Genomic DNA, 15,227 nt, shown 5'->3' on the forward strand with positions numbered 1-15,227 from the left:
AATAAATGGTAATGTAATTAAATTCTATTTTGGAAAGATAACTCAAACAGCTGCCACATGGAACAGTGGAAACCAACAAATTGCCAGTGGAGAGAAACACCGCATTTGGGGCTAAACTCAACTCTAAGGTTTCCACAGCTAAAAAATGACTTTCTTCCTACTAACTCCTTAGAGTATAGTTCATTTACCCCAGTCCTCACTTAGACAAAGTCTGACACAGCATGAAGAGTTATGAAATTATACTTTATTCATATATATTAAATATTCGTTAACTAAACAAATTAATTACTTTCCATTTGGGTACAGTCATAGTTGTCAGTGATATTCTGAAACACCAGGCATGAAAAGAAATGCTATTTTCTTAATCAGGAGACAAGTCATATCGCCTGACACATTCAAGTGCTGTCTGACATGCCGTTAGAGCAGTGGCTCATAACACAGACATGTTCCCAAATAGGCAGCGACTGGATGGCATCATTTCATTCATAAGTGTTCATTGTATCAAGTGAAATAAATGCACAACCCACAGAGTCTTCTTTAAATTGGCTGCCTAGTTGGTCCCTGAGATTTAGCCTTGAAATCACATAATCTTGCCTAGTTAGTCAGGAAAAAGAAAGGGAGAGGGCTGAGTGAAACAGTCACAGGATACAGGAATTATAAATAATATATATATTAATAGTCACTTTAATTACATAAAAGTTGCTATTATAAATACTTTGATTGATGAGTCTAAAAATATATTCTTCATATAAATAATGTAAAAATATTAAATATTAATAAATAGACTTAGATTTAAAAATTCAAATATTGTAGGCAGGATGACCATTATTTCGATGCTCTACGGCCTCGAAACAGATTCTGACTCCTTTTCCGCTTCCTCAGGTTAGATCTTGGTGAGAGATCATTCATCACTTTGAAGAGTTCATTTATTGCTTTGCGCTGGACCTGCAGATCATTCACCTGTTGGAAAAGAAAGCAGCAAAATTAATATCAGGCATACAAGCCATCAGGATATTCTGCTATTACTATCAGGAAAATGGAATTACTCCTTCAAAAAAAATGATTTTCATTGTCAATTTATTACCTTAATATACAATGATGGTTTCTTCACTTAAGACTAAAACTGTAATTAAATTGCCAGTTGTGCTGTAATATGATGGGGTACATGACACATCCTTAAATTTACTGCTAGAGAATTCCCGAAATTATATAGCGAAAAGAGCCTTGAGGTGGAGTGATAAAAAATGTGGGTTTGGATCCTGTGTGTGCAATAACTGTGACTTTGAACCAGTCACTTAACCTCTCTGAACCTCTGTTTTCTCATCGAAACGATGAGGAGATTATTTCAATCACCTCTAGGCTCTCTACCGATTCTACCCACCTTGGACTTTAATTAGTCTTTGATTAATCAAATAAGTTACTATAGGTCAATGGTCCTCACCTTTGGCATGTAGTAGAACAACCTGGAGACCTAATGAAGAACTCAGAGACCCAGATACATGAAGTCAGAGAAGACCCAGGAAGTTGTGTGGTCCCTCTGTTACTCACCAAAGTTTGAGAACCATGAATACAGGTTCAGTACTTTGCAAACACCAAGTCTAGGACAGATGAATACTGTAATGTTTCATCTCCCCCAAATTAGCTCAGTCTCATCACTTCCACAATGGGATTAAAAATAGACACTAATCATATTTACATGGCAGTCATCAATGACTGGTATGAACGTTTAAAATTAGGAATTGCAGCAAATTTCCCTGCACCTTTCTATCCCGGCAAACTGAACTATTTCCTTACTCTAACCTACAGGACCATTTAGGTGAATTCATGTTTAATAAAATAGGGAGCATTTACTTTCATCTTGGCTCTGCCACGATTTTTCTTTCTAATACTGGAAACACTATGGCCACCTTGCTACATTTCTGAGAATAACTAGGGGGATCTAGGCTTCAGAACTAATTATTAAAAAACATAGCATTCTTAAATATGTTAGCAATGGAGCAAGAGGACGCAATTGTTGACAGCTCACTCAAAATCGCCCATCATGAAGCAGGAGGCTTGGAGCTTCTGGGAAGGACGGGACCCACAGATTTTGTTTCAAGGCCCAGTTACAGCAGAGTAGAAAAAAGTTTCTGTGAGCTGCGTTTGCAAGTGATAAATTTTACTTTCCGGTGTTCAAAGTATTACCAAGAAACTAAGAGATTCACCCAGGACTGAACAGTAAGCCAGGGGCAGCAACTGGGTCAGGAATGAGGACTTTTTCAGGCTCTAGCATGTGGCCGGAGGAGATCCACTGAACATTGGAAAACACTGTCAGTGGACAAGAGTAATGGTCTGATAATGTTCCAAACCACTTTTGTATCACCTTGAGACTAGAGAGATCCCGAAGAACAAGCACTTATCTGAGAGGGCTTATCTGAGAGAAGTTGAGAGGCAGGCCCAGGAAGAGTGACAGCTGCCAAATCCTGAGAGGGTAAGTCATCACTGGACCCCTCCCTTTCTCATTCACATCTATGACATCAAAGCCACACCCAGAGGAATCAGGAGGCCTTTGTCTCCTAGATAAAATTTTGGAAACTGTGATTCATCTTTATGCCTCAAAGTTATCTTTCAGCTTCTAGAAGCCATAACTTTAAGACTCAAGACAATTTCGTCAGGTAAGGCTTGGGAACTGACGGAGGTCTCCAGCTGAGACGGTTTAGCATCCAAAAGTTGATAGAACAATTTTTTCATAAGATATAAATTCTATTTTCTTCTGTGAAAACAAAAACACTTTCTTACCGCTACTTGGGCTGCACAATATGAGGGGTTGACCAGAGCCTGGCAGGGGAATGCACCTAGTGCCTTTTCAAAGGCCATAGTTTTTGCTATCTCATTCCCTTTTTTATATCCATGTGATTATACAGTTTTAGAGCAAAGGAGACCATAGAAATTAGAGTGAGCCCAAAAGGCTCTCTCTAGGATGAGGAAAGTGAGCACCAGTCAGGCCTGTGAGTCATCTGAAGTCACGTGGTTCCTTGGTGGCCAAGCTGGGAGGAGGGCACAAATCTTCTCCATTCCCACCCCCTACTCCCCACTGCACTCTCCATTAAGACCTGCAGCCTCCCAGCCAAAGCAAGAGAATTTCCCTCACACAAAAAAAGGGGCGATGAGAGAAGTGCTTCTCAATACTCCCCTCGACTCCTTCACTGTTTCCTCCTCACTGGATTTGTCCGTTCACCTGCTTTTGCACTACAGAGACAATGCCAGCATTTCCCCAAATCACAAAATTAAATGATTTCCGTACAGCCTTAGCAAAATTACCCCAAAGCACAAATGGAATTACTAAGGAGGAGTTTGGACCATGGGTTCATTTCACAGTTTTACCAACTGTACCCAGTAGCTGATCAGCTTTCTGGAAATTAGGTATTTTGCAAGATCCTCTGTAATGAAACCAAAGAAAGAATTAAGATCAACTCACAGGGATTTGAATCAGCTTGAGGAAGTCATCCCGTTTACTGGAGCTGGTATTTAACAACTTATCAAGCATGTCTTCCTTGATGGTGTCCATGCTCCTTTGAATGCGCTGGTCATCATCTTTCAGGTTTTCAAACATTTTCAAGTAGAAGGAGACAATTTGGCTTTGAATTATTGTTTTATCACTCTCCTTGGAAGAAAAGATCACAAAGAGAGGTCGATGTGAATTTATGCATCAGAAAATAAGCCAACAAGAAAATCAGCCAAATGGAAATACCCAGCCTACCTCTTTCCAGTTCTTCAAAATGTCTACGAAAAGCGACCCACCATCTGCTACATCTGGATTACTTGCATTCTAAAAAAAGAAAGAAACATGGTTTACAATTAGTCCATTAATTTCCCTAAAACTGCACTTCAAGTTTTAGTGCTGACAATATTCGTTGATTTTCTTTTCAACACTATTAAAGCTGTTGTGTTGGATATAACCAAAGACCATCATGCTATTTTAGCTTTCTTATTTTCTAGTATACTCTTATCTGCAATATTACAAATAAACGCAAGAAGGCCAGTGATACTTCAATTATCCCAAATAATTATAGTAAGGAAAAGAAAGTATTTTCAAGCCTAGTTAAAAAAAAAAAAAAAATTCAGCCAAATCATATCACTATAAAATACTGCCCTCCTATGGTACTGGTCTTCATAACATCTACCTGTGCCCTCCTATGTGACATTATGTCAGCTTTAAAAGATAGTTCCAAATGTGTGTGTGTGAGAGAGAGATTTGATTTGACGATGTGAGAATAAATAGCCTGTGAATGCTTGAATATTAAGTATACCAGCTACAGTTATAATAGCTACATTTTGGACCAATAGCAAAATTTTTGAAATGCAAAAACTATTTTAATTAACCATAAATAAAATTTTAAAAAGCTCATAAAACAAAATGAAAACCTTTTTAATAGGAGCCAGATTATAACTCCTACAAAATCTCAGCGAGTGACTGAGTTCAAGAATAATTCCTAGATCATCTAGATGCGGCAGTAGAACTTTGAAACCATTTTTTAGAGCAAAACACTTGTAATCTTTTTTTAAGCCCGAACTTAAGGACCTCACATTCTTTCATTAATTATGTCAGATTACCATTCTTCATGCTAATCCTGACCTTCCATTGCTACCATCATTCCTGATTTTTCAGCGTACTCTGATCATCTAGATGGCTAGTCATTGTTTCAATAGGCACACTATCCAACATCGCAATCTAATAGATTCTCACCACAAAATTATCGACATCACTGTCCTTTATACCCATATTATTCCCATCTTCTGGAAGATTGATGAATGCCCCCTAAATCTCTATAGCAAGTTGAGCAGAGGGTAAAAACAACATCTAGATCATGTAGTTAAACAATGCCTCTGGTAAACAGGCAACATTACACCAAGTCTCCTCAAGATGACTACGGCCTAGAGATGGCAGTCTATCATAGACACAACTCCAAGTCAACATGCATTCATCTCAACCACAGCGAGTGTTACTAAAAAGTCATACTTACAAAATATCCCTTTAGCTCTTCTATTTCTTTAAAAAACATGGCCTGACAGTAATAACCAGAAGAACACAAAATTATGCAAAGCTGAAAAGCGAAAATAAAACTTGTGTAATTCATCGTTTCGGAGAGTTAGGCCGAAGTAGTTGAAATCAGTAGCTCCGGGATGAAGTTGATCAGGTCCGAAGGATTTAGCCGATCTTTCTTTTCTAATAGCCGACCAGCAGACAATCAGAAAAATGTAGTACATCTCCTTTTGCTGCTGGTATTTATACCTAGCTGAAGTCCTCAGGATTACGTATTTTCACAAGTTTTTTTGTTTTTTTTTTTCAGATGAGATGGTGACAGATAGGCAGAGATGCTAGTTTGTATTAATAACTATGGTTTTGTGGCATTTTGGTGTTGTAGTTAGAGTTTCCTTTCAACTCCCTGGGTCTTTTGACGATGAGACAGACCCATTATGCCCACCTGTACCATTCTTGTGGGATCCTTTGAAAGCACTTTTACTTCACACCATTCAGGGATTGGAAATTTTTTTGCACCTCCCTCCTTTCCCCTTGTAAAATGTGGAGTTTTCATCCACAAAGCACATGGATCGTTTGTTTGTGGTCGGGAGGAAGTAAAAAAGGAAATTGTAGGGGTGCTCCAACCTTTAAAAAGGGGGTACCTTTTAAAGTTTTTCTTGCAAATGACCAGAAAGCAAGGAAAGAATGTGGTTCAAAGACCAAGGTGGTGAGGAAGTCCTTCATCAAAGTTGGTTAGTGACATATCTACCACAGCTTTGGATTGCCCTGGACCAAAAGGGATCAATAGAAATATAATCTAAGGTAAACAGATAAATTAAAGTTTTCTAGCAGCTTCCTTAAGAAAAGTAAAAAGAAACAGGGAAAAATAATGTTTAAGATATATTGTATTTAAGCCAATCTATCCAAAATATCATTTTAATATGTACCAACACACAAAATTATTATTCAGATATTTTACTTTTTTTTTGTCATACTAAATCCTAGAAATCCAGCCTTCATTTTACACCTACAGCATGTCTCAATTTGGACAAGTCAGATTTCAAATGCTCAGTAGCCACATGTGGCTAGAGGCTACGGTTTTGAACAGTATAGCTCTAGATGGTCGATTAATAACCAAATAAACAATAATGGAGAATCTTTTTTTTTCTTTGCCTTCCGAATACAAAAAATAAAAATAAAAAAATAGGATTCTTTCTCCTCCCTCAGTAATTTACTTTTGAAGTAAAACACTTCAGGATTGTACAGAAAGCCCTCCACCCTCCAGCCCACCTTGCATTTCAACCTGCATGCTCTAATCCCTGGACTATTATGTTTATGGATACGGACTCAAATCCTGGCTCCACTGCTATCTGGCTATGTGATTTGGAGGAAGCTTCTTAACTCTCCTATGACTCCATTTCTTCGTCTTTAAAACAAGACGACTATTAGTACCTCCTTCCAGGCTTCAGTTGAAAGTTAAATCACATGATCCATGTGAACTGCTAAGAATTTTGCCTGGGATGCAGTAAGCACTCGAGAAAAGTTATGTGTTGTTCTTTAGGCAGGTTAGATGATTAGTCGTTTGTAAAAAGAACACGGCGTGAACCTTGGCTTATGTTATTCCTTTGCCCTTGGGTTCCCTTCCCTGTCATCTGCTCCTCAGAGTGATGCCCATCCATGCAAGCCCCACATAAAAACCATTATTTCCACAGGTTCTCCCAAAATATCCTTATTAAAATTAAACTGATATCCTCTACTCAGGCTTAGAACCTGGTTCATACTTTTTTTTTAAGTAAACTCTATGCTCAACGTCAGACTCAAATTCATGACCCCAAGATCAGGAGTCGCTCACTCTATTGACTGAGTCAGCCAGACCCCCTTGGTTCATACTTCTGTAAGAGCACTGACCCCTTATTCTCAGATTTATGTGTCATCTCCCATGTTAGACTGTGTTCCCTAAAACCAGAAATTGTTGTATTGCTTTTGTAACCCTCGTCTGTTCCCTAAAAGCATATTCACCTAGAGATTTACCCATAGTTCTGAATAAGTGGGAACCTGAATGCTTAATTGAAGATCTGCTCTGAGTTATTTTCCCTCTAGTTCTAATCACAATGCTATCATAGCTAACCTGTAGGAAGCTGGGTTTTAATTAAATAGAATTTATGGTTAATTTTGGAAACATGATGCTATGCCTCTTTAGCCAATCCCTACTTACTAGGACAATTCCATGTTTTGTTTGATGTGCAAAAGCCAGAAAACTCTTTGAGGGGCTATCTTCCCAAAGGATAAACAAGATCAAAACCTATCTGTGGGACAAAAGCCTCATGTTAAACAAATGAAAAGTATGGAAATTACAAGTTCTGTTGTAGCTCTCCTCAAGGAAAAATATGTCCCAGATAATGTGCTCACAAAGTGACAGACTGACAAGAAAGGCTTATCAAAACCTTGTGACACACCATCGGCACTCACCACCATCTAGGAAACCAACGGCCAAATTCTTTGTGACTTACTGGAAGGAATATTTCCAACTTTATGAAAAGGAGTAAAAATTGGGCCTGCCCATCCCTTGATTTATCCACTGGAATACGGTGTTGGGGTGAAGAATTAAGAATAGTGGGGTCCAGGGGTGCCTAGGTGGCTCAGTCAGTTAAGCATCCAACTCTTGATTTCAGCTCAGGTCTTGATCTCAGGGTTGTGAGTTCAAGCCCTACACTGGGCTCCTCACTAGGCATGAAACCTACTTTAAAAAAAAATACTGGGGATGATAATTGGGAATTATATATTATCTGGGAGTTTGTGAATTGAGAATGCTTATTCAAAATCACATATATATATATATATATATATATATATATATATTAGGAATATATTTTTCATATGGCCAAATATTTGGGATTAGTAACTACATCACTAAAATACAAGCTCTAATAACTCTTGATACCATGATGAAGCACAGCACAGAATTAAGGAATCAAGGAGATTATCTATGGTTTATTCCCTCACTTTTTTAGATTTGTAAACCAAGACCCAGAAAAACAGAGTGGTGTGCTTAAATTCATTCAACTGGATAATGTACAGCTAAGTCTAGAAATAAGATCTTTAATCTACCTGTCAATCAATATCTATTAAGATTATTGTATATGTCTATAACTGTGTTACATTTGTGAATTCAAATAATTATATCCTATCAGTCTTTTTGGTTTGGGGATTTTTTTTTCTGGAAAATTTGTGAGATAATAGTCATTTTTTAAATTCTTCAAAACAAGAGTCAGACTGCAAATAAGATTTTTAAAATTCTCAGACATGCCAGCAGGCCCAACTTTATGGACATGATACAATCTATCAAGACCCTGCGCTTGAAAGAACCTACATTTAGCTTAAATGCTCTTTTGTTACCTTTTTAAAATTCCTAATAATTTTTTTAAAAGGGGCCCCATTTCATTTTGTGCTGGTTCCTGCAAACTATATAACTGGTCTTATATCACATTCCATTAGATCTTCATTTCTCACCATATGAATCTTTGGTTGTCACTACAGAATGTTGTCACTACAATTGTATTTCCTTTTTATGATCTTTTCCTGTCTTGTAACTTTACCAAAGAAGACATTTCTCTCTCTTTTCTGCCTGTAAAACACCTTGTGTTATACATGCAAACTAGAGGTTTCACACTTCGTTGGTTCAGCCAACACTGAGACTGCAGAATATTTCACCACCAAGATATCCTTTAAAAGTTTTACAAACCCACCAGGAGCCCAAGTGTGACCATATTACTAAAACAAAGGGGCTGAAAACTTTCTTTTTTCTTTTCAGCTAGACTTTCTTTCTGAAAACTGGCTATGATTATTCATTAAGCGTCAGCAAGATTTTCGATCTTGTCTCATGCTATCCTCATTCTTAACTGAGTAGGTAATCGTAAGACAAAATTTACACCTTGGTTACCCTCTTTCCTCTGTGATCAGCAGTCATATCCCTAGCACTCACAACCAAATTATCTCATCCAGACTTTGCTGTAGATTTCTTCCACCGAGTATGAGTCAATATTGGATCTATGCCCCCACGCTATTTTGACTCCTGGAACTCCTGACATCATGCAAGCTGAGCCTACGGAAGAATGACATACAGAATGGAAGTCCATGCGGAGTCAGATTTTCCCCACAATTTGACTCATAAAATCCCATATGTTAGAGTTTTCTGAGTCCCCCTTTTTCTTTCATGCCATCTTGGCAACTTTGAGAGGTGGTTCAAAGAATATAGAAGACACTATTCTTACGTAATACAGTCATCGGCTCACAATACACTCAAGTTTAAATCAGATGGGATTGTGCATTGATAACCTACAGATTAAGGCCATGCTTCCACGGTCATATTTCTATTCCACAAGGAATTTTAAAGCACCTGTTAAGTGCCAAGAACTATGATTGACACAGAGAAATCAAAGAAGGATGGGACACCTCTGCTGTGAAAGTGTTTGTTTATATCCTAATTTCAATCAACTAGTAAGTCCTTATTGAGCACCTACTATATGCCTATAGTTTTAGGGGTTACAAAGAAGTTAAGAGTGAGACAATCTAACAGGAGCATATGTCACCACATTGGTAACTGGGGTCGATTCCTCTATTCTGGGTACTGAGTAGGTATCCATATTCTCCTTCTTTTCTCCATGTGCATCCTTCCTGGGAGGTTCATACAGCAGAAGAGGAATGATTATTGTATGGAGGGAAAAACATTCCTGACACATGCATTACATTCCCTCCTTCTATACCTAGGGCAGATATCACTAGTCAGTCATGGCATTCTTTCCTATGTCAAAGTTGAGATGTAGCCTCTGCATCCTCTTCAACACTGAAGTCTACATAGGTATGGCCAATTCATTAATGTTTCATTATCTATGTTCCTTCTTGTGGCTAAGGTATACTTGTTACTACGCCTCTTACCTAGATTTAATAGATAAGTTCTTTCAAATGACAAAGTCATAAAAGACATTATCTCTTCATCTGAGAACATCAGTATTAGAGAAAAACACTACAAGGGTGCCTGGGTGGCTCAGTCGGTTAAGCGTCCGACTTCGGATCAGGTCATGATCTCACGGTCCGTGAGTTTGAGCCCCGCGTCGGGCTCTGTGCTGACAGCTCAGAGCCTGGAGCCTGTTTCAGATTCTGTGTCTCCCTCTCTCTGTGACCCTCCCCCGTTCATGCTCTGTCTCTCCCTGTCTCAAAAATAAATAAACGTTAAAAGAAAATTTTTTTAAAAAAAGGAAAACACTGCAGCCCATGAAGTTATATGGGGAAAGACCTTTGGTCTAGCAGAGAGAAGTCTCAAATTCTGGTCCTAATCTGCTGCTGGTATGATGTGAAATTTTAAGCAAAGCCTTTACCTATGCCTTATGTGTCAGCTACATCATCTTTACAAGAAGAGTTGGGGGTGCCTGGGGGGCACAAGTACTTAAGTGTCCAACTCTTGATTTCAGCTCAGGTCACAGTCTCACAGTTTTGTGAGTTTGAGCCCCACATGGGGCTCCTCACTGACAGTGCAGAGCCTGCTTGGGATTCTCTGTCTCCCTCTCTCTCTGTCCTTCCCCCACTCATGCTGTCTCTGTCTCTCTCAAAATAAATAAACATAAACGAATTTTTTTTTAAAGAAAGAACTGTATTTTCTTCCATTTCTTTTTTTTTTTTAATTTTTCTTAATGTTTGTTTATTATTATTGAGAGACAGAGAGAGACAGAGAGTGAGCAGGGGAGGGGCAGAGAGAGAAGGAGACACAGAATCTGAAGCAGGCTCCAGGCTCTGAGCTGTCAGCACAGAGCCTGATGCAGGGCTCGACCTCTCAAACCGCGAGATCATGACCTCAGCCAAAGTCGGACACTTAACTGCCTGAGCCACCCAGGCACCCCAGTATTTTCTTCCATTACTAACATTCTATTTTTCTATCACTGTGATTTATGAAGAACATAAGACATCACTAAGAACTAAGGTGCATGAGGTACAAACTCCAACAGACTTATGAATTGAAAGAGAAATAATTGTCCAAATGATGGAAAAGTTGAGGAATTTCATCAGTGGCTCAAGTTCTGAATTTAAGGTGAATTTCAGCTTTGAATTTGAACTGAGCCTTGAAAGACACACAGAATTTGTAAGATCAGATAAGGAATACCTCCCACACTTTGTACTTAATCCTAAAGGCCATGTGCTTCTTTTCCCAATGACCTAAAAAAGTGAGTTATCCTCTGGGCAGTCCTTAAAATGGCATTATGCTTTGAAAACATGCATTTTTCCAAGGGAGACATACCTTTCTAGCTCTCATAATAAAAGTTCCATATAGCAGATTTAGATTTTCCCCAGGTTATGTGGAGGAGGAATTCTGAATCCACTACCACTCAATAAATAATAAGTATTTTATTTTTTCAATGTTTATTTCTTTATTTTGAGAGAGAGACAGAGAGAGAGACAGAGAGAGAGAGAGAGAGAGAGCATAAGTGGGGGAGGGGCAGAGAGAAAGGGAGAGAGAGAGAATCCCAGGCAGGCTTTGTGCTCTTATCGCAGAACCCAACATGGGGCTCAATCCCATAAATCGTGAGATCATGACATGAGCTGAAATCAAGAGTCAGATGCTTAACCGACTGAGCCACCCAGGCACCCCAATAATAAGTATTTTGAAACAGCTTCTGATAAGTCATTATTACTGTGTCCTTAATCCTTGAGACAATGTATGAAGTACCTGAGCCAAATTCCCATCTCTAAGTTTTTTAAATGGAGAGTTTTTCATGATTATAAAATTAAATGGGATCTTTCAAATTAAAAAAAAAAACAGACAATTCAGAAGAGCACAAGAAAAGAAAAAATCACCTATGATTTTACTACCCATAAATAAATACCATTATCATTTTGGCACAGATTCTTTCATATTTTTTTCTGTATATCTATCGCAGTGTCTGGCACAAAGTTATTCCTCAATAAACTTTTGTGGATTAATTAAATATGAGGAAAAATAACTCAGTGGTTAAGTACAAATGCTCTGGAGTAAGCCATTGGGTTCAGTCATAACTCTGCTCCTCACTATCTGTTAAGTTGAAGTGAGTTACTTCATTTCTCTGTGTTTCAGTTTCTTCAGATATAAAAAGGTGATGTAATTTGTAGCTTTCTCAAAGCATTTCATGAGTATAAATTAGGAAATATGTGTAAAGGTGCAATACCTGACATTTAGTAAGAGCTCAGTAAATGTTGGTCAACCTTACTTGTATCTTCTAATACCCAGATCTAGTCTTCTTCCTGGCACATGGAACACTTCACAGCCTCTTGCAGTTAAGTGGGATCTTGTGACTTTTTCTGGCCAGTCTATTTTAAGTCTAAGCAATGTGTTATTTCTGAGCCAAAGACTGAGTAAATCCCCTAGGAAGACTTCTAGTTTCTCTCTTCCCTTGCTGCAGCGATGGTGGAGATCATAAGTTTTAAGGAGATGAAATGTGGAAGATCAAATACATACATTACTTCTACTTTCTTTCAGAACCCCTATAATTAATAATAATAATAATAATAATAATAATAAAGGAATAAAAAGTCTGTAAAGCCTCAAAGACAGAGAGAACAAGACATCAGCAGATGAGAAATGTCAATATAGTTATGAAAGATGAAGAGAGGTTGAGCATATGATAACTGACTTCACCTTTAGATTTCTCCACTGTGATAAGTACCAAGTAGAGTAATTCAACAAGATGAAAATCAGTTCACCATGTAGATACACAGAAGATTCAAGAATTGGTCTGTCAACAACCTTTGAAAGAGGGAGTTCAGGAGAGGATTGAAAACAGGACAGCTGGTGGAAATACACGTAAGATGTAGTTAGATCCCTTCTAGCCCACTCAGTCAAGCCAGTAGCCCTGCCAAACCTTGTCTGAAAACTGGACATTTACCTTTCAGAAAGGTCCTTGGTACCAGCACTGCTGAGGAGGAAGTGAATTGTCTTGGTGAGATTAAAATTTACTAGAAAGTCAATATACTGAACAGTGAGAGACCATTAGGCTTCCAAAATGCTTACCATCAGACTTATTACCACCAGCCAAGTGACTAGAAAATTTGTCTTTAAGAAAACTGATTAGCCCAAAGGAAAAGATATACTGACAGTTAGGGTTTCCCCTAATGAAACATGACAGTTTCAAGTATCACCATAATAGGATGCTTGTAAGTCAGGATGCTCTATCTATGCATGTAATGTACCCATTCCAACAATTAGAAACTTCTTATTAAGCAAAAAACCACAAATGACCACAAAACACTTCAGAAAACACTTTAGGGTAAAGGCAAAGTGCCAAAAAACAAACAGAAAAAAAATAACAAATTCAGAGGAAAAAGAGACAAAGCAGAGTAAAAAAAAAAAAAAAACAATGAAGAGGAAAAAAATCAAAAAGTAAGAGAAGATCATGAAACCAGAACATTTAGAGCATAATGATCTCACAGAACTTAAAACTATAGCAACAGAAGTTTAAAAAGCAATAAAAGGGTTCTAAGATAAAGTTGAAGAAATCCTTAAGATAGAACAAAAAGATTGACTGAAAACTGGAAAAATAGAAAGATAATTAGGAAAACAAAAGAGTTGATTCAGGAAGTTCAACACCCAAGTATTGGAGCTCCATAAAGAGAAAAGAAATGATTAACAGAAGAAAGTTAGCAAGGAAACTATTTAATTTTCCATAGTTAAAAAACATTAGCTTCCAAAATGAAAAGCCTAATGAATTCCCAGCAAAGTGAGTAAACAAAAGACAGACCCTAGGATACATTATTAAATTTCAGAGAATCATGGATATAAGGAAGATCCTCAAAGTTCAAGAAAGAAAAGCAGATCACATAAGGATAAGAAAATAGAATGTCATCTAAGTTCTCAATAGCAATTCTGGAAGCTGAAGGTTGATGGCATAACACCTTCAAATATCTGATTAAATCTGAATATATAATGTCCAGACTAGAATTTCATACTCAGCCAAACTATCAGTCAACTGTTTTGGAAAAGAACATTTTTTTATTTGTGCAAGATCTCACAGCTTTATTTCCCATGTACCCTTTCTCATGAAGGATTTTGAGGAAGTTGACAAAGTGTTTAACCAAAATGAAAAACCAATCAAGGAAGGAGACCTGGGATCCAAGAAACAGAGAATCCCACACAGGAAAGAAGGTTGGATGGAGATTTTCCAACAAGTTACGAAGTTAGTACCAAGAAGACAGTTGTTCAGTGAGCTTACAAAGCAACCAGCACTTGTTGGACCCAAAGGTGAGGAGAACCAAGGCAAAAAAAAAAAAAAAAAAAAAGAATTAATATGTGTTTGCCTATAGAGAAACTTCATCCCTGTCAGAGATGGGGGCTGAGAGATGGTGAATTAGTGATGTGTGTGTGCAAAACTGAGAAAACCAACCAAATAACATCAATTATTAACTCCAGGAAAAACAAATATTGCACAAGAAATAAATACAAGAATGTACAACAAATACTGTGAACAATATTTACCTAATTATAATAATGATGGGGTTTTGGAGTGTTGGGAGTTTGGAGCTGATGGCCAAGAAAGAATTCTTGAGACGTCTTTGATGCAAAAAGATGATTTTATTAAAGCACGGGGCAGAAAGAGCTGCACTGGGGTTGTACTGATTATAAGCTATGGAGTTGGGGGAGGGAAAGGCTAAAGGGAGACCTCCTGAAGGACTTTCATATGCTGAAGACAATTAAAATACTGGAGGCCTGGCTATTGTCAAGCTAAGGTTGATGTCCCCTCTGGTAAGGCATTAACATTAGACAGTAGGGAGTTCCTGGAGGAACGTTTTACTCTACTGGTCTCAAGCATTGTCCATGGGCTGCAGGTTATAAGGAAATTTAATTTTACTCACCATTTCCTTCTTGTCTTTGTTCCCTACATCACTTTGGAGGGTTGGGTGATGTTAGGGCTCCAGGAAACTGAGTCTACATGTTTCTGAAGATTAGGCTACTGATAAGATTGCCTTTTTCTTGTAATTTACTAAGACATATATAAAATGATGGCGACTCATGTCCTGCATGACAGTGATCTCTATCAGTTAACCATTGGGTTTCTCCTTCTCTTAGCTTTAGGACAGCCAGGAGTGCCTGAGGAATGTCACAAGTATCCCACCTGGGGTGAGGAGGCATTGTTAGCTTGAGCTTTATTCTCAGCTCCCTCATCAGCAATACAAACTTCACTCCAAAAAATAATAATAATAATAA

The 15,227-nt window shown here is 38.0% G+C and overlaps 1 protein-coding gene across 1 annotated transcript; it reads right to left on the reverse strand.

Moving 5' to 3' along the window:
- Positions 1–224: 224 nt before the first annotated feature.
- On the reverse strand, positions 225–5,357 carry IFNG (interferon gamma). The gene is made up of 4 exons (XM_015062464.3): positions 5,004–5,357; positions 3,740–3,808; positions 3,458–3,643; positions 225–960 (listed from the first exon to the last, which is right to left on the reverse strand). Exons 1-4 carry the CDS (start codon positions 5,115–5,117, stop codon positions 826–828), a joined length of 504 nt encoding a protein of 167 aa, XP_014917950.1. The 5' UTR covers positions 5,118–5,357; the 3' UTR covers positions 225–825.
- Between the last annotated feature and the right edge of the window lie 9,870 nt (positions 5,358–15,227).

Source organism: Acinonyx jubatus, chromosome B4 (assembly GCF_027475565.1).
Source record: "Acinonyx jubatus isolate Ajub_Pintada_27869175 chromosome B4, VMU_Ajub_asm_v1.0, whole genome shotgun sequence".
NCBI lineage: Eukaryota > Metazoa > Chordata > Mammalia > Carnivora > Felidae > Acinonyx > Acinonyx jubatus.

Coding starts and splice junctions, on each gene's coding strand:
- IFNG (XM_015062464.3), bottom strand. CDS start 5,117: ATGAATTACACAAGTTTTATTTTCGCTTTTCAGCTTTGCATAATTTTG. Junction 3,644..3,739: donor TTTTGAAGAACTGGAAAGAG/GTAGGCTGGGTA, acceptor TTTTCTTCCAAG/GAGAGTGATAAAACAATAAT. Junction 961..3,457: donor TCAAGCTGATTCAAATCCCT/GTGAGTTGATCT, acceptor CTTTTCCAACAG/GTGAATGATCTGCAGGTCCA.